Source organism: Taudactylus pleione, unplaced genomic scaffold (assembly GCF_031769625.1).
Source record: "Taudactylus pleione unplaced genomic scaffold, aTauple2 ptg000134l, whole genome shotgun sequence".
Lineage (NCBI taxonomy): Eukaryota > Metazoa > Chordata > Amphibia > Anura > Myobatrachidae > Taudactylus > Taudactylus pleione.
In genome coordinates, this window is record NW_028284536.1 from 2,128,896 (window position 1) to 2,154,342 (window position 25,447).

The 25,447-nt window shown below is 42.5% G+C and overlaps 1 protein-coding gene across 2 annotated transcripts in view; it reads left to right on the top strand.

Annotated features, from left to right (window-relative positions):
• LOC148523020 (uncharacterized) overlaps window positions 1-25,447 on the top strand; it is a 52,032-nt gene that overhangs the window by 2,756 nt on the left and 23,829 nt on the right. For both annotated transcript variants that reach the window (XM_088473302.1, XM_088473301.1), the window contains exon 2: window positions 24,289-24,462. In XM_088473302.1, coding sequence (XP_088329428.1) covers window positions 24,289-24,462 — 174 coding nt within the window. The remainder of the gene's footprint in view (window positions 1-24,288; window positions 24,463-25,447) is intronic.

Consider the following 25,447-nt stretch of genomic DNA (forward strand, 5'->3'; position numbering starts at 1 on the left):
AGTAAATGTGATGTCTCCATTGATTTCTCCATTATGAAATGCTAAATAATGGAGATATTGGGCAGACTCGTCTGTGTTGATGTTGTACTCCTCCATTGGCACTAGGGCATCTACTACTCCAGCCAAATGTACAGGTTTGGGGAGCACAAATGAAGGGGTGTAAATCAGTATGTTACCAGTAGATCCATGTGCTCATAATCTGGTTCCTGCTGGCTGATGATGTGACATATACCGAGGCATTAATACACCAATAACAACATGATATTTGCAACAGCTCAGTGATGATAGAGTCACAGTATCAACTTACTGTACTCTCTTACTGTACTCACTTACTGTACTCACTCATTGTACTTATTTACTGTACTCACTTACTGTACTTACTGTACTCACTTATTTACTCTAATCACTTACTGTACTCACTTACTGAGTGTACTCGCTTACTGTACTCACTTATGTACTGTACTCACTGTACTCATTTACTTTACTCACTTTTTGTACTCACTACTTGCACTCACTTACTGTACTCACATACTCTATTCCGTACTCACTTACTGTACTCACTTACTGTACTCACTGTTCTTACTGTACTCTTACTTATTCTACTCACTTACTTTTCTCACTTATTGTATTCACTTACTGTACTCATTGTACTTGCATAACTCACTTACTTTACTCACATACTGTACTCACTTATTGTACTAACTTACTCTACTCACTTATAGTACTCACTTATAGTACTCATTTATTGTACTCACTTTTTCTGCTTACTGTACTTGCTTACTGTACTTGCTTGCTGTACTCGCTTATTGTGCTCACTTTCTTACTGTTCTCACTTATAGTACTCACTTACTGTACTCACTTATACTCACTTATACTCACTGTAATCACTTTCTTTTTGTACTCGCTTATTGTACTCGCTTTCTTACTGTACTCACTTACCAATAGTACTTACTTACTGTACTCACTTATTGTAATCACTTACTGTACTCACTTACTATACTCACTTACTTATTGTGCTCAGTTACTGTACTCACTTACATATAGTACTCACTGTACTCGCTTATTGTAATCACTTCCTGTTCTCACTATACTCATTATTATACTCACTGTAATTATTTTATTGTGCTCAATTTCTTTACTCACTTACTGTACTCACTTAATGTACTCGCTTACACTACTCACTTACTGGACTCAATTACTTTCTGTACTTACTGTACTCACTTACTGTACTCACTTACTGTACTCCCTTACTGTAATCTTATTTTACTCACTGTACTCATTGTACTCACTTACTGCACTCACTTATTGTACTTAATGTACTCACTTACTGTACTCACTTAAAGTACAAATTTACTTATTGTACTCGCTTACTGTACTCGCTTACTGTACTTATTGTACTCACTTATTGTACACACTAACAAAACTGGATCAGAACCTCTATATACCCCTGCCTATACCTTTCTAAAATCCTTCCTATAAACCTCTAAGAATAATGCCAATTTGCGTACGCAGTCTGACCGCAAATAAAGACAGGAGTGGAATCTGTGGTTCCAAAGCACAGGTATTATTCAGGTAAAAGTTCAGTCAGTTACACGCAATTGATCCATACAAAATTTAGGCGTAAAAGGAAAATAATACAGACCCAAGTACAGTATACATACAATGCGCCTCCGGACACGTAGATAGGCATCAGTAAGAGACCCTCAGTACATACAGCATTCAGCATGGACTAAAAAACCAGTATCCGGGCACACATATTTATCCCCCCCAGACTAAAACAGGACAATGGGGAAGTTTCTTGCTGATGTCATTGGTTCCCAGAGGAGAAGCATATGTTACAGCACATTTAACAGGCTGGTTCAAATAGACTCTCCCTGCCTCTAACAGCAGGGGAATCTTTCTAGTAACGCCCTCTGTAACATTCTAACATTTAAACATTTTGTTGCTTGTAAGTTCTGCGATCCATAACTTGAGTTTGCATGATGTAATCTCTCCACCGATAACACCAGAATACTGTAAAAAGCATACGCATCAGAACAAAACCAAACACAACTTTCTCATCATGTAGAATACCTTAGTTATCAAATACCTTTAATTCTCAGCATTTAAACTAACTTAACCAACTTAAATCATACATTTTGATGCTTATTGAACCTTATGAGTGAATATGAAATGTGTGGGTATTCGGGGTTTGATATAAAGACATATTAATGTGTGTATGAAGATGGATGCATTTGACTCTAACATTTTAGCAGCGTGACATGCTGGGCTAGATAGTTCTACATGTCCTGTCAGCAGCCCCCCCAACTTTCCTGTGTTCAAAGGAAAGATACCTCTGTCAGTCTCTTCTGTGAAAATGCAAAATATCCCAACTACAAGAGACAGACCTAAGGTGACACTCTAGCCTTTGAAATCATGTCATTGCAGGAAGCTTGCTTATTTATTCTAGCCAGACCACCCGTAGTGAACAAACACTATGCAGGAAGCTTATCTACACAATCCAGTTGTCACCTGGCCACTTGCTTAATGCAATACTGTAAAGCCATTTCTGGAATATATCCTTCATAATATGCAAAGTAATGAAATAGGCTTTTAGTGAATCGCCGTAACATATAATGATGGACACAGATGCATTTGCATGATGCTAATGGTATTATCGCCACATGTACTAAATTGTGAGTTTATCTAAAATGGCGCTTAGGCGGCCATTTCGCAAAATGGCATCTTGCGATCAGTCGCAACATGGTGTCACTGCGATTCAATTTTAAACTGATCTTGTCTCAGCCAATAATCCAGATTCGACAGTCCACCCTTTGATAGCGAACAACATGCTATTAAAATTTAATTTATGCTTACATTTACGTATTATTTAGTGTTATTATGGGATGGCACAAAGTGGTTCTTACTCTATCAATAATGTCTGAGTGGGGACATAAAACTACTATTATACACACACCGCAGATCTTGGAAGATCATGTGAAAGGTGTGGGAATGCACCCGTCTTATAACAGCAGTCTTGAAGGGGAATTGAGACTTTACATTATCTGAGGTGTTCTATAAATAACATTTCAATAATATATTCTATGCATGTCTAAATATTATACATTTAAATGATGGTACTTCCTAGCTCAGGGCTGTAATGCAGGTCTGTATCTACCTCGGTATACATATTATCATTTCTGACCACCATCATAGTTTCATTCTTTCATTTCACTCTGTTTTTACATTTTCCACACTTCAACACTATAGGAACACACCGGACGCATATGCCAATTACTATGATGACAATCAGTATAAGGATCAAGAATTTGCCTATGCTGGCGATCACTTCCTGGACCCATTCCGACCTAAGAACCATTTCACTGGGTTCAGCCATGACAGCCATCCTTCTATCTTATCCCCTGCTTCAGCCACTGATGCATTATGGTTCTTACGAAATTCCTACTTTAGCTGCAGAATCTCATCCATCTTCTGGTCTATCACCTCCTTAGGGTCGCTGGTATCATTGGTGACATAAGTGCAACATTTTACTCCAAATTGGGTGGCTAACGTTACGCAATACCCTCCAGTAACAGCAGTTAAATAATTCAACACTAGCCTGTGTTGCACTAGTTCTTTCTTGTACGCTTGCAACTCTCTCCCTGTGTACCTGAATGTGTCATCGTACATCTCGGTGATATTATCTATTAATTTAGCAAGTTCCTGGATATATCTAAAATTTAATGTACCCCTAGCAATCCTGGTGGGATCCAGGGCGACTAAAACTTGGAAGCCAGTTGTCTCACTGATTAACTGAGCGGCTTTATGCATATCACCAAGTATCATATTTCTCTTGCCTCTGTGTTCATATTGTGTGTGAAGATATGGTGACAGTGTGTTTTTATGTATTCCCAACATTTCAACATGTGTGAGGGTCATAACTTCTGGGACTACTCTTCCCAGGTAACACAAACCTTCAGAACTCGGGGAGAGCCATTTATACGCTTTTCTTCCACAGATGAAATATACATTATCAGGAAGAACATAAGGAATGGTATGCATGATTATCATTAAGCACATTTCCCTTGCAAACAATCCTATTTCTGGTTCTTCCATCTGATACATGCAAGTTTCTGGCTGTATTATTTTAGCGCAATAACCATTTGGCACCTTACCAATAATTTCTTTGGTGGAACTCAATGTATACCGATACCTAAAATGTTTCCCCCCAGACTTAATGGAGCGCAATAAATCATGGTTTATGGACTCATTATCAGCTCTTTGGGAGAAGGTCATCGTCTGATTATTCCCCGTCACTTCCCATCTCCCGGGTTTATTGGGGTTGGTTATGTTAGATCACTTTTGTGTTTAATCTACTTGGAATTGATAGAGTTTGAAATGAGGTGGTTTAGATGAGAGGAATTTTCCATCCAATGTTTTCCCTTTTTGTAATTCTAAAATTTCCGTGATATTTAGCGGAAATGGCACCAACACTGCGTTATGCTGTCCCTGTGGTACATGTGAACACACCCAGCAATCAGTTTGGTTTAACACTTTGCCTACCAAGCTATGATAATCCTCTAGAGGATACCCACCCCAGTATGGATTATATTTAGGTTGGCACTGTTGTATACAGTTCTCATCAACTAGGAACCCACAAAGCTCACAAATACCGGAATCTTCAGACGATTACCCTCCACACCTTCCCCGAGTATCCAGAATGACAGCTCTTTTAACAATAACAGTACTAAGATTGGGAAGACACTCCCCTGATTGGCATTGCACTCCTACTGATTCCACTCCATCAGCACTGCCATCTGCTCCCGTTTCCTCAATCTGTCCCCCATCACAGACACTGGATATCCCTGGACTGAACAGGATGGTGAACACTCTAAAAGAGAATATGAAAATGAACACAGCAGGCCCAGCCATTGTCACAACAAGACCTGCAAATTTCTCTCAGTTCAGGTATCTTACAACGATCTTTTCAATCCTCCTGGAACAAGCTCGCGAGCGACAGATCCACGCTATCAGCTTTGTCTCTGACTTGTTTCTCCACTGGTTGATTGACCTTTTTGCAGTGAGTGGAATGGACCCAGGTATCTCTCTCGGCCACCTTCAAAGATGTAGTACTCATCAGCAGCACCTGGTATGGACCTTCCCACCGATCAGTCAAACAACCTGAACACAAGAAATTCTGATCATTACATATTCTCCTGGTTCGACATCATGACAGTTAGTTTCAGGCATATCATTAGACAACAATTTCAGTTTCTGCTGTTGCTTTAACCGCTTACTCATTGATATAAGATACTTCACAGTTACCTCGGACTTCCTGGGGACTTATAATCAAATGAGGTTGTCTGCCGAATAGTATTTCAAATGGGGACAGATTCAGAGGAGGTCTAGGAGTGGTCCTTATGCTATGTAGGACCAAAGGTAACGCTTCTGGCCATCCTAGTCCAGCCTCTGCCATAATTTTACTTAATTTATTTTTAATAGTCCTGTTCATCCTCTCTACCTTGGCACTGGCTTGCGGTCGGTAGGGGGTATGAAGTTGGCTATTGATACCCATCAGCTTACACATATTTTGGAACACATCACCTTTGAAATGAGTACCCCTGTCACTCTCGATTATCTTAGGGATACTGTACCTGCATACAAATTCCTGGACTATTTTCTTGGCAGTAAATGCAGCAGTATTAGTGGCCACTGGGTAGGCCTCAACCCAGTTGGAAAATACGTCTGTGCACACTAATACATACTTAAGGTTCCTTCAGGGTGGTAATTGGATGAAATCAATTTGTCTCACCTGGAAAGGTCCATCAGTCGGAATGTGGGACAGTTTGGTAGGGATCGCTTTCCCTATGTTCTTTCTCAAGCAGGTCAGACAGGACATTGCCATCTTCTCTGCTTGTGAAGAAAAACCTGGTGTGCACCAGTATGCCCTCACCAACTTGCACATACCTTGTATACCTAGGTGAGTTAGACCATGTGATGCCTAAGCCAGGCTGGGGTAATATCACTTGGGGGCTACTGGCTTACCTTGTCCGTCCCTCCAGAGCCCGGAGGGCTCTGGCCTACATCCCTTGAACTTCCAAATGGATTTTTCCTGAATTGAACACAAATTTTGCATCTCAATTAATTTCAGCATATCAATGGTTTGGAATGACATAATTGTTTCAATTAGAGAAGACATTATTAACCCTGCTGCCCATTTTGCAGCTTCATCAGCTCTGTTGTTGTCCAGTGACACCGGGTCATTCTCACAAGTGTGGGCTTTGTATTTAATTACTGCCACTGCTTTGGACAGTTGGATTGCTTCTAAAAGATGTTTTATGTGTCGAATGTGCAACTGGTGTGCATGCTGCTGTCATAAAATTTCTCAGATGCCATAGAGCCCCAAAATCGTGCACCACCCCGAACGCGTACCTCGAGTCAGTGTAAATGTTAGCAGATTTGCCTGCTGCCAGTTCACATGCTCTAGTCAGTGCTACTAACTCTGCCACCTGGGCTGAGTGAGGAGGACCAAGAGGTTTAGCTTCTATGATGTCTGTCATTTACAACAGCATAACCTGTACATAATTCACCTGTGTCTGTTTTTCTATGACAACTCCCATCCATATAGAAAGTTACATCCACATTCTCTAAAGGTGTCATGTATGTCAGGTCTAGCAGTAAAGGTCTGATTCAGATAAGTCATACAATCATGAGTATCATCATGTCTGCTGAACTCACCTCCCACCAGCAACTCCTCTCCTCTCCTTCCACCCTTTGTACATCATGTTGTACATATGGTAGGTATGTTGCTGGATTCAGCGTACTGCAACGTTTGACATTAATATTTGCAGGAGCGATTAGAGCTAGTTCCCATTTGGTGAACCTAGCTGAGGAGACGTATCTGGTTTGAGCTGAGTTCAACAGAGCAGATACAGCATGAGGGGTGTAGACAATCATATCATGGCCCAATACTATGTCCTCACTTTTACTCACCAATAAAGCGGTAGCTCCTACACTTCTCAAACAGGTGGGGAGTGATCCTGCTACAGTGTCCAATTGGGCACTGTGGTATGCTACGGGCCTACTGGCCTCACCATGCTTTTGTGTAAGGACACCTGCAGCACAACCATCGGCTTCCGTACAATATAATCAAAAGATTTTTCATAATCGGGTATTCCCAATGCGGGAGCTTTTGTCAGGCTATCCTTAAGATTAAGAAAAGCCTGTTCTGATTCCTCAGTGTGTATGACACGATCGGGCTTTGAGGAAGAGACTATTTCCTGTAAAGGCAAGGCCAAAATATAAAAACCTGGGATCCACATTCGGCAGTATCCACACATTCCCAAGAAGGTACGAATTTGCTGTTGATTCTGCGGCAGTGTCATGTTTTGTATGGCCTGGATTCTATCATTTGTAAGATGTCGTAACCCTTGGGTTAGGCAGTGTCCCAAATATTTTACTCTGGATTGGCACAGCTGTAACTTGTCCTTAGCCACCTTGTGTCCTGTATGCGAGAGATGAAGTAACAAAAGTTTAGTATCACTCACACATGACATAAACAAGTCAGAACATAGCAATAAATCGTCCACATATTGAATTAGAACCGATCCATTGGTAGGTTGAAAAGCTTGTAAACAGTCATGCAATGCCTGGGAGAAGATACTGGGGCTGTCTATGAAACCTTGGGGCAATCGTGTCCATGTTGTTTAATGTTACCTTTAACCTGGTGTTGTTCCATAATAAGTAATATTCTCCAATCCAGTATACTTAAGAATTTCTCATTTTATTAATTAATTAAATAATTAGATCAAGCCCTTTTAACTGGGACATATTCTCCCAGGGTTATAATACAGAAATAACCATGATTGACATTGTCACACAGTACTTATACATTATTACAATATTCAGATTATACGCCCCTTTCATACACCCACTAACATTATCAGATAGACAAAGCTTATTTTTGTTAACTCCTCCTTAGCAATCAGACTCGAAACTGAATTCCTTTTGAGTGATACTCATGGAGTGCTGCATCCCATATTTAGTCAGAATAGTTTCCTCAGCACAAAATATATGGGCATGATTTCGTTCTCTTTGTTCGTTAAACAGTTTCCCTAGGGAGCGGCCTTAAAGACATACACTGATTTCCATTTAAATCTGAGTTTGAACAGAGAAACAAAATGGAAGTACCAATGCCCTATTAAATCTCATGTACTGCTTCATTATACAGCATAAAGCATATGTAAATATGGAATTATGTAAATTAGTCTTCGACAATGTATATTGCACACCTCTGTATGTGAATAGGTACTGACAGTCAGGATGGAGAGGCACAGAGAAGAAAGCTGAACAGAGGTCAATGACAGTGAAATGGGTTGCATTTGGTGGGATCTGCATCAGGATGACAGCTGGATTTGGCACTACAGGGAATTGGCTCTCACTACCTTATTAACACCTCTAAGGTCTTGCACCAGTCTATAACCCCTCCCACCACTCTTCTTTGCTGAAAAAATGGGACTGTTGGCTACACTCGCTGTACGAACTAAGATTCCCTGTTGCAATAATCACTCAATTATTGGAAACACTCCTAATTCTACTTCCTGTTTTAGTGGGAACTGGGAAATTTTTGGAGCTTGCCTACCGCTTTTTAAGTTTACCATTACTGGGCTTACATTTTCCATTAATCCAGTGTCCTGTCCATCTTTAGTCCAGAGGGAATCTAGAATTTGGAACAACATTTCATCTACTTGTGATGGATTTTCTTTTAAAACTGTAGAGTGATACATTATCCTTTTGAGGAGTGTCTAACATATCCTGCACCTCGTATACCATTCTCTCTTGGATATCTAAATATACACCATCAGGGGTGCAATATAGAACACATCCCATTTTACATAAAAAGTCTTTGCCCAGCAGGTTAGAAGGATCCGCGACACCCAGGAGAAAAGAATGTCTGGTATGCATCGGCCCAATACTAACCTCTGCGGACTTTGTTAAAGGATAACGTTCCACTTTACCTGTCACACCCATTGTTGGTATTGTCTCGTTGGTCACCTGTAAATTTACGGGAGATTTCATCACTGATTTGGTTGCCCCTGTGTCTACAAGAAAAGGATATTCAGTACCAACTACATCAACCATCAAGACCGGTTCTTCCCTAGTACTTCCCGTTAACCTGACTACCTGTAGAGTAGAGGTATGACCTGACCCCTAGCGTTGACTATCATTCTCCAATAAAGCATTTACAGCTACAATTGAAGCTGGTGCTTGCTGAACATTTGCTGGTCTCTGTGCATATCCCTTATAGGGGTATCCAGGTTTCCCTTGATGTGGGGTCCATACTCTTTTTACTGTACAGTTTCTACTTAAGTGTCCTGTTTGTTTACAATGAAAACATGTCCGTGATTCAGGTGAAAGCATGTGTTGTGAAGTTTGAGCAGAGGGTAAAAGTGGTGGATATGGGTAAGGATTAGGGGTGAGCGGGTTCGGATTTCTGAAATCCGAACCCCCCCGAGCCCCCCCGATCCGAGTCCGATCCGAGTCAGGCTCAACTTTTCCCGCCTGACTCGGATCTGAAATCGAGGCAAAACGTCATCATCCCGCCTTCCGAGTCTCGCGGGTTTTGGATCCTATATAAGGTACCCGCGTCGGCGCCATTTTCTCACTCGGCTGTGGACAGTGAAGAGGGAGGGTTGGAGTTAGGGCTGTGTAGTGTAGTGTAGTGTAGTGCTGCTGTTGTCCACTACTTCAAAGTCCATAGGGGCTGGCTGTGTTGTGCTGTGCTGCTGTTGTTAATAGGGGCTGTGTCCACTACTTCAAAGTCCATAGGGGCTGGCTGGACTGTGTTGTGCAGTCAGTTCTCCATAGGGGCTGTGTCCACTCCAAAGTCCTGTGCAGTGTCCCAGTCCTAAAGAGGTGCTGTAGTGTTGTCCAGGGGGTGCTCTGTCCATCAGGGGTGATCCCCCCAAGTGCTAAAAAAATAATATATTTTCTGTGTTTGTGAATTGTGTGCGCAGTAGCCACACGTGCATCAACAAAGTAGTGCCAAGCGTGCGCCTGTGTCATAAGTAAAGGGCCGGCTGGCTTGACCATTAAAGGGTGCTGTAACCCCCGAAAGTACACTCCAGTCCAAACCAAAAAAAAAATATTTTCTGTGTTTGTGAATTGTGTGCGCAGTAGCCGCACGTGCATCAACAAAGTAGTGCCAAGCGTTAGCCTGTGTCATAAGTAAAGGGCCGGCTGGCTTGACCGTTAAGGGTGCTGTAACCCCCGAAAGTACACTCCAGTCCAAACCAAAAAAAAAATTATTTTCTGTGTTTGTGAATTGTGTGCGCAGTAGCCGCACGTGCATCAACAAAGTAGTGCCAAGCATGCGCCTGTGTCATAAGTAAAGGGCCGGCTGGCTTGACCGTTAAAGGGTGCTGTATCCCCCGAAAGTACACTCCAGTCCAAACCAAAAAAAAAAATATTTTCTGTGTTTGTGAATTGTGTGCGCAGTAGCCGCACGTGCATCAACAAAGTAGTGCCAAGCGTGCGCCTGTGTCATAAGTAAAGGGCTGGGTGGCTTGACCGTTAAAGGGTGCTGTATCCCCCCAAGTATACTCCAGTCCAAACCAAAAAAAAAAATATTTTCTGTGTTTGTGAATTGTGTGCGCAGTAGCCGCACGTGCATCAACAAAGTAGTGCCAAGCGTGCGCCTGTGTCATAAGTAAAGGGCCGGCTGGCTTGACCGTTAAGGGTGCTGTAACCCCCGAAAGTACACTCCAGTCCAAATCTAAAAAAAAATTATTTTCTGTGTTTGGGAATTGTGTGCGCAGTAGCCGCACGTGCATCAACAAAGTAGTGCCAAGCGTGCGCCTGTGTCATAAGTAAAGGGCCGGCTGGCTTGACCGTTAAAGGGTGCTGTAACCCCCGAAAGTACACTCCAGTCCAAACCAAAAAAAATTTATTTTCTGTGTTTGTGAATTGTGTGCGCAGTAGCCGCACGTGCATCACCAAAGTAGTGCCAAGCGTGCGCCTGTGTCATAAGTAAAGGGCCGGCTGGCTTGACCGTTAAGGGTGCTGTAACCCCCGAAAGTACACTCCAGTCCAAACCTAAAAAAAAATTATTTTCTGTGTTTGTGAATTGTGTGCGCAGTAGCCGCACGTGCATCAACAAAGTAGTGCCAAGCGTGCGCCTGTGTCATAAGTAAAGGGCCGGCTGGCTTGACCGTTAAGGGTGCTGTAACCCCCGAAAGTACACTCCAGTCCAAACCAAAAAAAAAATTATTTTCTGTGTTTGTGAATTGTGTGCACTGTGGCTGCACGTGCATCAACAAAGGAGCAGCGCCAAGCATGCGCCTGTGTCCCATAAGTAAAGAGCCGGCTGGCTCATTTCTTAAAGGGTGGTGTAACCCACAAAGTGCACTACTCTCCAGCAAAAATAAAATAATATTTTCTGTGTTTGTGTGCGCTTTAGCCGCACGTATATATATCAATATAACATAAATGGAGGACCAAACTTTCTCCGATAAAAATAAAATAGGGAAAGATCAAGAACCTCTTCCTCCTAGTGCTGTTGCTGCTGCTGGGAGTTGTTCATCATCCCAGAGAGGAAGTAGGAACATCACTACTTTTACTAAACAATTGACCCTCCAACAGTCCCTAGCGATGAGGATGAAGTATGACAGCAGTCATCCTGAAGCAAAACGTATAACTGAGGCCTTGACTGCTATGTTGGTGTTAGACGTGCGTCCGGTATCCGACATTAGTGCAGTGGGATTTAGACAATTGATGGAGGTAGTGTGTCCTCGGTTCCAAATCCCGTCTAGATTCCACCTGCATCCTCAAAGCAGCAGCGACAAGCGTGCGTCTGTCTGTTAAAGGGTGGTGAGACCCTCAAAGTGTGCTACACAAACAATTAAAATATTGTTCTTTTTTTTTCTGTCTTTGTGAATTGTGTGGGCTGTAGCCGCACCTGCATCCTTAAAGCAGCAGCGACAAGCGTGCGTCTGTCTGTTAAAGGGTGGTGACACCCTCAAAGTGTGCTACACAAACAATTAAAATATTGTTCTTTTTCTGTCTTTGTGAATTGTGTGGGCTGTAGCCGCACCTGCATCCTTAAAGCAGCAGCGACAAGCGTGCGTCTGTCTGTTAAAGGGTGGTGACACCCTCAAAGTGTGCTACACAAACAATTAAAATATTGTTCTTTTTTTTTGGTCTTTGTGAAATGTGTGGGCTGTAACCGCACCTGCATCCTTAAAGCAGCAGCGACAAGCGTGCGTCTGTCTGTTAAAGGGTGGTGTAACTCTCAAAGTGCTCCAAAAAATAAAAAACTATTTTTTTAATGTGTTTGTGACTTGTGTGTGATGTAGTCGCACCTGCATCCTTAAAGCAGCAGCGACAAGCGTGCGTCTGTCTGTTAAAGGGTGGTGACACCCTCAAAGTGTGCTACACAAACAATAAAAATATTCTTCTTCTTTTTTCTGTCTATGTGAATTGTGTGGGCTGTAGCCGCACCTGCATCCTTAAAGCAGCAGCGACAAGCGTGCGTCTGTCTGTTAAAGGGTGGTGTAACTCTCAAAGTGTTCCAAAAAATAAAAAACTATTTTTTTAATGTGTTTGTGACTTGTGTGCGATGTAGCCACACTTGCATCCTCAAAGCAGCAGCGACAAGCGTGCGTCTGTCTGTTAAAGGGTGGTGACACCCTCAAAGTGAGCTACAGAAACAATTAAAATATTGTTCTTTTTTTTTCTGTATTTGTGAATTGTGTGGGCTGTAGCCGCACCTGCATCCTTAAAGCAGCAGCAACAAGCGTGCGTCTGTCTGTTAAAGGGTGGTGACACCTCAAAGTGTTCTACACAAACAATTAAAATATTGTTCTTTTTTTTTCGGTCTTTGTGAAATGTGTGGGCTGTAGCCGCACCTGCATCCTTAAAGCAGCAGCGACAAGTGTGCGTCTGTCTGTTAAAGGGTGGTGACACCTCAAAGTGTTCTACACAAACAATTAAAATATTCTTCTTCTTTTTTCTGTCTTTGTGAATTGTGTGGGCTGTAGCCGCACCTGCATCCTTAAAGCAGCAGCGACAAGTGTGCGCCTGTCTGTTAAAGGGTGGTGACACCTCAAAGTGTTCTACACAAACAATAAAAATATTCTTTTTTTTTTCTGTCTTTGTGAATTGTGTGGGCTGTAGCCGCACTTGAATCCTCAAAGCAGCAGCGACAAGCGTGCGTCTGTCTGTTAAAGGATTACATCGGTGGCAGCATCCAAGTAGGCATGTCAGACAGTCCGTACCTGTACTGGCAGGAAAAAGAAGCAATTTGGAGGTCCCTGTACAAACTGGCTCTATTTTACCTGAGTTGCCCCCCCTCCAGTGTGTACTCCGAAAGAGTGTTTAGTGCAGCCGGGAACCTTGTCAGCGAAAGGCGTAGGAGGTTGCTTCCACAAAATGTGGAGAAGATGATGTTCATAAAATGAATTATCAACTCTTCCAGGGAGACCAGCCTCCAGAACGTACAGAGGGACCTGTGGTTCCAGCAGAGACGAATTAATACTCTGTGAGGATGAGGATGTACACACTGAAGAGGGTGAGGAATCGGTGGATGAGGAGGATGAGGATGACATCTTGCCTCCGTAGAGCCAGTTTGTGCAGGGACACATTAATTGCCAGCTTGTTTTGTGGGGGCCCAAACGAACCAATCATTTCAGCCACAGTTGTGTGGCAGACCCTGGCGCTGAAATGATTGATTTGTTAAAGTGTGCATGTCCTGTTTATACAACATAAGGGTGGGTGGGAGGGCCTAAGGACAATTCCATCTTGCACTTCTTTGTTTTCTTTGCATTATGAACAGTTTGGGGCCTAGTTTTTCTAACTGCCATCCTGTCTGCCACTGCAGTGTCACTCCTAGATGGGTCACGTGTTTGTGCCGCCCACTCGTGTCGCTTAGCATAGTCATCCAGCTACCTCGGTGCAACCTTTTGGACATGAAAACACTATTGTGAGGTGTGAGGTGTTCAGAATAGACTGGAAATGAGTGGAAATTAAGGTTATTGAGGTTAATAATAGCATAGGAGCAGAGAAACCAACAAATTCTGTGATTTTAGCTGTTTTTATGCTTTTTTAAAAAAAAATACAGATCCAAAACACAAAACCCAGAACCCAAAACACGGAAGGGTGGTTTTGGCAAAACCAATCCAGATCCAAAACACGTAGAAAGATCCAGATCCAAAACTAAAACACAAAAAGTGGCCGGTGCACACCCCTAGTAAGGATAGGGAGGGTAAGGGTATTGTGGGGGATAAGAAGTAGGTGGATAGCCTGGGACCTGTGGTTGCATTGGGTTAGTGGGATAGAGTTGTGTTTGTTGTTGAGTGGGGTTAAGGAGAGCACATACTTATTCTGACATGAGTGTGTGTGCAAGTGCAAGCGTGTCCGTTGGCTGTGATGTTACCGTCATTCCCTCCAGAGCTTGTATACTGACAGCCATTAATTTTTCGCTCTGGATCTCCCTCTTTTTTTAGATGGTTTTTGTCATGTTCTATGGCAGACTCTATGAGGTTATCTATTGTTAGTCCTCTCCAGCCAGGCTGTGAGGTCTGAACCCGAGTTTTTAAATTCTCTTTCAAACCGTCCATTAATATCATGACTATCACTCCCCTGTGGTGCATGCTATCTTTAATATCTTCTATCCCAGTGTACTGGGTGATAGCCTGCAGAGCCCGGTCGCAATAGTCTTCTGCAGTTTCACTCTCCTTTTGTTTGATTGTGAAGATTTTGTTCCAGTTAACTACTTCTGGAAAATATACACCCAACTGAGTTACAATGCGGGAAATGTTAACTTGGTTTTCTTGGTCTGTTAAGGGAACGTCACCATCCAATACACAATCCGTGATAAATTTTGTCACGTCGGTATTGCGTGGTAGACAGGCCCTTAACAACACACGCCAATCTTTATTAGTGGGCTCATGAGAACTACCCAAATTTCTAAAATCTTTGACATTTGGCTAGCTCCTTTTTGGGATCGGGGAAATCATTTATGATGGAATTTATTTCTGCTCTTGTCCATGGACAATGCATTACTACTTCCCTCGTGGACACTATACCGTTCGCATCTGCATTTCCATTTGGAACAGTGATTGTCCGAATGGGATGCAGACCGGCAGCGTTGCTACCTCTGACCTGGTTACCTGGCTTGGGGTTTAATCTGCTGCTGCTACATATGGTATTAACAACTTCCTCTATGGGTGCAGAGTGTGTTAACGCTTCCCTTGCTGTTACCAATGGAGATGGTGGCACCACCCGTGATTGTGGTGATGCAGCATATACCATCTGCACAACATGGGGAATGGCAGACATTACAATAAGGTCATCATCCCCATCATAAACACTTTCTTTATGGTTGCTTAAGAGGGGGTACAAATTGCTTGTTAAAACTTTATAGGTAGTTTTGGTAACTGTACTTGCACCTCCATCCACATAAGGTGGGGGAGGTGAGCGTGTACTGCTGGCAATACTCTCCATGATGCTACCTTGCCGCATGTGCGCGCCAATTTGCGGCTCGCCCGTATTGCAACTCAGCGTTGTGGATGTATTTTCTGGCAATGCGCTCGCAACGCTAGCTTGCGTCGTTTGCACATTTTTAAGCCACGCATCCCCTTCATGCTGCCATAGTTTTAAACATTCAAAATACTTCATCTTTTTCTCTCTGGATCGCACCATACTGATCAAAGCTACCAATTCTGGGAAACTGTCTAACACACTTCCTCGTCATATTAAACCATAAATCACAATACCTTATTGCATAAGTACCGTACTTAGTATGCATAATACGACGGGCAGATCCAATCGGAGCCTCCATTAGCAACACATCATTGCCTAACATCTCTACTGTTTGCGTGGCTCCCATTCTGAGACAACTCCTACGCTTTTCAATAAAGATTTAAGCCGGTGAAAGACAATCAAGACACTTTCACTTACCTGTGGATGATTTAAGATGGCGACGCCCACACACCTGGATAAGATTTAGTAAGGCAACTTCCACACCTGGATAAGATTTAGTAAGGTAACTTCCAAACCTATGACAGTTTATATGTCGGCTACTCTCACGCACCTCTATACAACAAAGACAACATGTACACCTGCTACTGTGTAAAGACCGGTAAAGCTGCTTACCGAGCGGCTAGGCTAACCCTTGCACCTATCCCTAAAGGATCATACAATACCCTTAACTTTGTTCAACAAATATTCACTGTTGCACACTTTTTTCCTGCGCAGAAAAATACACGTTTAACCCAGATATTGGTAATAGAAAAAAAATGTAAACCTCAATGGCTTTGTTCAAACATGTGGCAGCACAACCGGAAGTGCGTATACGCTGTTGTGCGACCAGTCGCATACACAATAATGCGACTATCACACAACCGTATAATGACTTTTTAACTGCGTATGCAAAAATGCATCTCAGCTGCATACTCAATACTGCAGCACCCCTCTGAACATAAGGTTCTATCAACAGAGGGAAAAAAACTTATTTTTATCTCTTATCCCTGGATTCTGATCAGCGCTTCCTCTACACAATAACCGGCAGTACGCTCTCAGCAACACTGTGTTAATGAAAGACTAATGCGTCTCTCAAAAGGCGCCTCCACCCTTTTGCTGAGAGAGAACTGACCGAGTGTTACCGTGTATCAGATAACGTGATAAACCTACAAGCCCCCAACTACCAAAACTGGATCAGAACCTCTATATACCCCTGCCTATCCTTCCTATAAACCTCTAAGAATAACGCCAATTTGCTTACGCAGTCTGACCGCAAATAAAGACAGGAGTGGAATCTGTGGTTCCAAAGCACAAGTATTATTCAGGTAAAAGTTCAGTCAGTTACACGCAATTGATCCATTCAAAATTTAGGCATAAAAGGAAAATAATACAGACAAAAGTACAGTATACATACGCTGCGTCTCCGGACACAGAGATAGGCATCAGTAAGAGACCCTCAGTACATACAGCATTCAGCATGGACTAAAAAAACCAGTAACCTGGCACACATATTTATCCCCCCCTGACTAAAACAGGACAATGGGGAAGTTTCTTGCTGATGTCATTGGTTTCCAGAGGAGAAGCTTATGTTACAGCACATTTAACAGGCTGGTTCAAATAGTGAGTACAATAACAGTAGGGGAATTTTTCTAGTAACGCCCTCTGTAACATTCTAAAATTTAAACATTTTGTTGCTTGTAAGTTCGGCGATCCATAACTTGAGTTTGCATGATGCGATCTCTCCACCGATAACACCAGAATGCTGTAAAAAACGTACGCATCAGAACAAAACCAAACACAACTTTCTCATCATGTGGAATACCTTAGTTATCAAATACCTTTATTTCTCAGCATTTAAACTAACTTATCCAACTTAAATCATACATTTTGATGCTAATTGAACCTTATGAGTGAATATGAAATGTGTGGGTATTCGGGGTTTGATATAAAGACATATTAATGTGTGTATGAAGATGGATGCATTTGACTCTAACATTTTAGCAGCATGACATGCTGGGCTAGATAGTTCTACATGTCCTGTCAACAGCCTCCCCCACCTTTTCTATGTTAAAAGGAAAGATACCTCTGTCGGTCTCTTGGTGTGAAAATGCAAAATATCCCAACTACAAGAGACAGACCTAAGGTGACACTCTAGCCTTTGAAATCATGTCATTGCAGGAAGCTTGCTTATTTATTCTAGCCAGACCACCCGTAGTGAACAAACACTATGCACGATGCTTATCTACACAAGCCAGTTGTCACCTGGCCACTTGCTTAATGCAATACTGTAAAGCCATTTAGGCTTTTAGTAAATCGCCGTAACATATGATGATGGTCACAGATGCTTTCGCATGATGCTAATGGTATTATCGCCACATGTACTAAAATGTGAGTTTATCTAAAATGGCGCTCAGACGGCCATTTCGCAAAATGGCATCTAGCGGCCAGTCGAAACATGGTGTCGCTGCGATTCAATTTTAAACTGGTCTTGTCTCAGCCAATAATCCAGCTTCGACATCACTTACTGTACTGAATAATTGTACTCGCTTACTGTACTTACTGTACTCACTTTTTGACTGTACCTTTCCAAGCAGCTAATCATTGGCCTCATTCAGAGCCACTCGCAAGCGGCTGTCCGCTCGCAAGTGGGTCGATGGTGTGCACTGCGCATGTGCACGACGGAGGGAGCTCCGTCATGCGCATGCGCCAGACGCGACGAGCGAAGGACTTTCCTTCGCTTGTTGTATCTGATCAAAGGGGGCGTGCTGTCAATGTTGATTGACAGCACACCCCCTTTGGTGGGCGTGCCGGGGGTGTGCCTGCCAGATGGAGGCGTTCCCTTGGGAGCCGGCCCCACTGACCTCACTAGTGATGTCAGTGGGAGTGATTTTGGCTCTGATAGAGCCAAAATCACTCCATGGCTTGTGGTCGAAAACCCCAACCACAGGCTTCTGGTCGCACTGGCGATGGTCAAGACCATCGCGACCATCATCCTGCACGCTTGTATGTGCTGTGGGTGGTGACCCACAGCTATTTGAGCGTCCAGGAGGACGCTCCATTTTTATGGAGGATGGCCCTCATTCAGAGCGAGCGCTCTGCTCAGAGCGTCTGGCTCTGAATGAGGGCCCATATTCCTATCCATATTCTCTCCCCTCCGTGCATTTCACATAGATTTTACATCAGTTTTGTTGTCTACACTCACAATTGCACCATATATCTACCCCACTAAGAGCTCTGCAATCTGGCCGGACCAATAAGCAATATATAGCACTTATCCTGGGGCTCAGGCCGGGGACCCTGGGAAATTCCAGGTTGGCCAAACTGTTTCATAGCCACACACACTCTATCATGGGAGGGTGGAGACTACGGTGATGGTGATTTTCACTGTAGAAGTGCCAGGCTGCAGTGCTTCTGCTTGCCAGGCAGTCATCAAGGCCAACCCAGCTGGCATCTACACACAGAGGAAAAAGCACTGCACTATGTACTTCCCATGAGCCTCAGTGGATGGATCAGGGGAGCATGTGTACAGCTCTCATTGTTGGAGCCCATCACATGTTCCTCTGACCCTGACTGGAGGTCAGCAGCAGCACAGCCTCAGACTGTGCCTGGTCTCCTGGCTGACAAAGGCTTCTTGTGAGTACAGCAATGCTCCCAGTCTACTGCTGTGTCTTCCCATCCCAGCACCCTTTCTCCAAATTACTGTTTCTCCCAGCACCCCTGCTCCCAGTCCAATCACTCCTGCTCCCAGTCCCATCACCTTTGCTTTCAGCCCCAGCACTCTGGCTCCCTGTCCCAGCACTCCGGCTCCCTGTCCCAGCACTCCGGCTCCCTGTCCCAGCACTCCGGCTCCCTGTCCCAGCACTTTTGATCCCTGTCCCAGCACTCCGGCTCCCTGTCCCAGCACTCCGGCTCCCTGTCCCAGCACTTTTGATCCCTGTCCCAGCACTCCGGCTCCCTGTCCCAGCACTCCGGCTCCCTGTCCCAGCACTCCGGATCCCTGTCCCAGCACTCCGGCTCCCTGTCCCAGAATCCCTGCTCCCTGTCCCAGAATCCCTGCTCCCAATCTTCTGTTCCTCCTTTTTCCAGTCCCAGCACACATTGTTCCAGTCTGTCATCCCTTCCTCTCCCAGTCCCAGCATCCCTATATTCAGAGTGAAAAAGTTAAAGGGCTAAATGATTTATATGGGAGAAGCAACAGCCAATGGGAATGATGTGGGAGGAGCTGTGAGAGGTGATATAAGCTGGTGGTGGCTATGTGCAATAGTTTTTGTGTTCCGGGGAGCAGACATTACCCTCCCGTCCCTTGCTCATCTCAGTCTGCGCCACGTGTATGTGATCACTGGATTGTGCAGCTGATGGGCGAATACTTTTAACTTGAAGTTTAAATTTCCAATTTATTTTTGATAAATTGTGCTAAATTTATTCACCAAACCCCAAGTCTCTGTGTCTTTATTTATGTGTGATGTGAGGTGTAATGTACAGTGTGTATGAGGAGAGAGTGTACTTTATGTATGATGTGAGGTGTAATGTACAGTGCGTATGAGGAGAGAGTGTACTTTATGTGTGATGTGAGGTGTAATGTACAGTGTGTATGAGGAGAGACTGTACTTTATGTGTGATGTGAGTTGTAATGTACAGTGTGTATGAGGAGAGAGTGTACTTTATGTGTGATGTGAGGTGTAATGTACAGTGTGTATGAGGAGAGAGTGTACTTTATGTATGATGTGAGGTGTAATGTACAGTGTGTATGAGGAGAGAGTGTACTTTATGTATGATGTGAGGTGTAATGTACAGTGTATGAGGAGAGAGTGTACTTTATGTGTGATGTGAGGTGTAATGTACAGTGTGTATGAGGAGACAGTGTACTTTATGTATGATGTGAGGTGTAATGTACAGTGTATGAGGAGAGAGTGTACTTTATGTGTGATGTGAGGTGTAATGTACAGTGTGTATGAGGAGACAGTGTACTTTATGTATGATGTGAGGTGTAATGTACAGTGTGTATGAGGAGAGAGTGTACTTTATGTATGATGTGAGGTGTGATGTACAGTGTGTATGAGGAGAGAGTGTACTTTATGTACGATGTGAGGTGTAATGTACAGTGTGTATGAGGAGAGAGTGTACTTTATGTATGATGTGAGGTGTAATGTACAGTGTGTATGAGGAGAGAGTGTACTTTATGTATGATGTGAGGTGTAATGTACAGTGTGTATGAGTAGAGAGTGTACTTTATGTATGATGTGAGGTGTAATGTACAGTGTGTATGAGGAGAGAGTGTACTTTATGTACAATGTGAGGTGTAATGTTCAGTGTGTATGAGGAGAGAGTATACTTTATGTATGATGTGAGGTGTAATGTACAGTGTGTATGAGGAGAGAGTGTACTTTATGTACGATGTGAGGTGTAATGTACAGTGTGTATGAGGAGAGAGTGTACTTTCTGTACTGTGAGGTGTAATGTACAGTGTGTATGAGGAGAGAGTGTACTTTATGTATGATGTGAGGTGTAATGAACAGTGTGTATGAGGAGAGAGTGTACTTTATGTATGATGTGAGGTGTAATGTACAGTGTGTTTGAGGAGAGAGTGTACTTTATGTATGATGTGAGGTGTAATGTACAGTGTGTATGAGGAGAGAGTGTACTTTATGTACTGTGAGGTGTAATGTACAGTGTGTATGAGGAGAGAGTGTACTTTATGTATGATGTGAGGTGTAATGTACAGTGTGTATGAGGAGAGAGTGTACTTTATGTATGATGTGAGGTGTAATGTACAGTGTGTATGAGGAGAGAGTGTACTTTATGTATGATGTGAGGTGTAATGTACAGTGTGTATGAGGAGAGAGTGTACTTTATGTATGATGTGAGGTGTAATGTACAGTGTGTATGAGTAGAGAGTGTACTTTATGTATGATGTGAGGTGTAATGTACAGTGTGTATGAGGAGAGAGTGTACTTTATGTACAATGTGAGGTGTAATGTTCAGTGTGTATGAGGAGAGAGTATACTTTATGTATGATGTGAGGTGTAATGTACAGTGTGTATGAGGAGAGAGTGTACTTTATGTGTGATGTGAGGTGTAATGTACAGTGTGTATGAGGAGAGAGTGTACTTTATGTATGATGTGAGGTGTAATGTACATTGTGTATGAGGAGAGAGTGTACTTTATGTGTGATGTGAGGTGTAATGTACAATGTGTATGAGGAGAGAGTGTACTTTATGTATGATGTGAGGTGTAATGTACAGTGTGTATGAGGAGAGAGTGTACTTTATGTATGATGTGAGGTGTAATGTACAGTGTGTATGAGGAGAGATTGTACTTTATGTATGATGTGAGGTGTATTGTACAGTGTGTATGAGGAGAGAGTGTACTTTATGTATGATGTGAGGTGTAATGTACAGTGTGTATGAGGAGAGAGTGTACTTTGTGTGTGATGTGAGGTGTAATGTACAGTGTGTATGAGGAGAGAGTGTACTTTATGTATGATGTGAGGTGTAATGTACAGTGTGTATGAGGAGAGAGTGTACTTTATGTGTCATGTGAGGTGTAATGTACAGTGTGTATGAGGAGAGAGTGTACTTTATGTGTGATGTGAGGTGTAATGTACAGTGTGTATGAGGAGAGAGTGTACTTTATGTGTGATGTGAGGTGTAATGTACAGTGTGTATGAGGAGAGAGTGTACTTTATGTATGATGTGAGGTGTGATGTACAGTGTGTATGAGGAGAGAGTGTACTTTATGTGTCATGTGAGGTGTAATGTACAGTGTGTATGAGGAGAGAGTGTACTTTATGTATGATGTGAGGTGTAATGTACAGTGTGTATGAGGAGAGAGTGTACATTATGTATGATGTGAGGTGTAATGTACAGTGTGTATGAGGAGAGAGTGTACTTTATGTATGATGTGAGGTGTAATGTACAGTGTGTATGAGGAGAGAGTGTACTTTATGTATGATGTGAGGTGTAATGTACAGTGTGTATGAGGAGAGATTGTACTTTATGTATGATGTGAGGTGTAATGTACAGTGTGTATGAGGAGAGAGTGTACTTTATGTACGATGTGAGGTGTAATGTACAGTGTGTATGAGGAGAGAGTGTACTTTATGTATGATGTGAGGTGTAATGTACAGTGTGTATGAGGAGAGAGTGTACTTTATGTATGATGTGAGGTGTAATGTACAGTGTGTATGAGTAGAGAGTGTACTTTATGTATGATGTGAGGTGTAATGTACAGTGTGTATGAGGAGAGAGTGTACTTTATGTATGATGTGAGGTGTAATGTACAGTGTGTATGAGGAGAGAGTGTACTTTATGTATGATGTGAGGTGTAATGTACAGTGTGTATGAGGAGAGAGTGTACTTTATGTATGATGTGAGGTGTAATGTACAGTGTGTATGAGGAGAGAGTGTACTTTATGTATGATGTGAGGTGTAATGTACAGTGTGTATGAGGAGAGAGTGTACTTTATGTACGATGTGAGGTGTAATGTACAGTGTGTATGAGGAGAGAGTGTACTTTATGTATGATGTGAGGTGTAATGTACAGTGTGTATGAGGAGAGAGTGTACATTATGTATGATGTGAGGTGTAATGTACAGTGTGTATGAGGAGAGAGTGTACTTTATGTATGATGTGAGGTGTAATGTACAGTGTGTATGAGGAGAGAGTGTACTTTATGTATGATGTGAGGTGTGATGTACAGTGTCTATGAGGAGAGAGTGTACTTTATGTAGGATGTGAGGTGTAATGTACAGTGTGTATGAGGAGAGTGTACTTTATGTATGATGTGAGGTGTAATGTACAGTGTGTATGAGGAGAGAGTGTACTTTATGTATGATGTGCGGTGTAATGTACAGTGTGTATGAGGAGAGAGTGTACTTTATGTATGATGTGAGGTGTAATGTACAGTGTGTATGAGGAGAGATTGTACTTTATGTATGATGTGAGGTGTAATGTACAGTGTGTATGAGGAGAGAGTGTACTTTATGTATGATGTGAGGTGTAATGTACAGTGTGTATGAGGAGAGAGTGTACTTTATGTATGATGTGAGGTGTAATGTACAATGTGTATGAGGAGAGAGTGTACTTTATGTATGATGTGAGGTGTAATGTACAGTGTGTATGAGGAGAGAGTGTACTTTATGTATGATGTGAGGTGTAATGTACAGTGTGTATGAGGAGAGAGTGTACTTTATGTGTGATGTGAGGTGTAATGTACAGTGTGTATGAGGAGAGAGTGTACTTTATGTATGATGTGAGGTGTAATGTACAGTGTGTATGAGGAGAGAGTGTACTTTATGTGTGATGTGAGGTGTAATGTACAGTGTGTATGTGGAGAGAGTGTACTTTATTTGTGAGGTGTAATGTACAGTGTATGAGGAGAGAGTGTACTTTATGTATGATGTGAGGTGTAATGTACAGTGTTTATAATCTGCTTGGATCAGCCCTAATGTGTGTGCTCAGGTCTATTACCAGGAACAGAACACACACAGGAGTCACTCATTAGGCGGGAGATGAGCCTCTCGGCGCTGTCTGGCTGCATGTTAACCTTATACCCTTATAGCGGATGGATCTGGGAGATATAATGGATATTTCCCAATGTTTAAGAGTTGTAATTTATGGACATCTGTATTTTTCTAACTTTATTATGTTAATTATTCACTGTAATGTGATTTCCTATCATTTGTAATCATCCATTTATGATATAACTGCAGTATATTAAATATTTCAAAATTAATTTTTTTTTTGTAATAATTGTTACTTTATTAAAGTTAATTTTACCTTTGAATTTAAGGGATTGATGGCAACTTACCTATAGAGAAAATAGGCACTTGTCCCGCAGATGTGGATTACCCAACTTGCAAAGACTCCATGTTAGAGTCAGAATGTAAGACAGACAAAGACTGCAAGGGGGAGAGAAAGTGCTGCTACTCTGGCTGCCGAATGCGCTGCCTGCTGCCTGTGGGAGGTAAGAGATGGTGATTGCTCACATGATGGCTGGAGACCATTCTCCTCTCTAATCTGTGTGACCAGCAACAACATAATATTTGTGTATTTATAGTCTATATTAGCAGAACCTATGGTGATACCAGTTACAGATCATTCAGGTTCTGTGTGACATCTTTATGTTTCAGAGGAGATTATTAAACTGTCGTCTCTTGGTCTCTGGGAGGTGCTCGGGCCAAAGACCCCGGTGCACCACCATATATATATCAATAGTCCCTTTAATACATTACTAACATTTATTATGACTTTTGGATCAATTAGTAGGCATACGTTTTTTTAAACAGCACTACATGATAGAGCGTAGGAAACCTATCACTGTGAGCTTATGTTTAATAAAACTATAAAGCAGCTTCATGCCCCAATAATTTGTATATTAAGAGCAAGAACATATTCCAAATATCTTTGGGATATGGTGCAAGTACAATTTTTGAGTCCTGTTTTTGATTTGCCAATTCTACAGTAATTAGAGCTGAAATGATGATCCCTATCCTCTATAATACAATATGGTGCGATTCAGATGGGACTATAAACAAGTTATACCAGATTCCAATGGACACAAAATGTTCTGAGCATATGGGTGGAATCAGCAAATATCTTACTGGACAGTTTTGAAATTGTGACTTCTCTACTTTCAGTATGCGGCAACGTGCCAGCAATGTACGATAGCATGCCACCACAGCCCCAGGGCATCAGTCACATGCCTTCTTCTGTAATAGTTCTTACATGTCTGTAATACTATTATTGTCTTGTGCCTGAGAGCTGGATCTGGGAGAATCATTTCTCTTTATCATGCAACAAGTTTCGTGGGTGGAATCTTTTCTGAGTAGGTAACATATGGTGAGGGACAGCACTGGTAGGTGCCAATTCTCAGAATACTTATATTGGGCAGGACGATGGCTCAGTTGCTGGTACTAATAGTAACAATAAGTTAAAAATAAAAATGACAA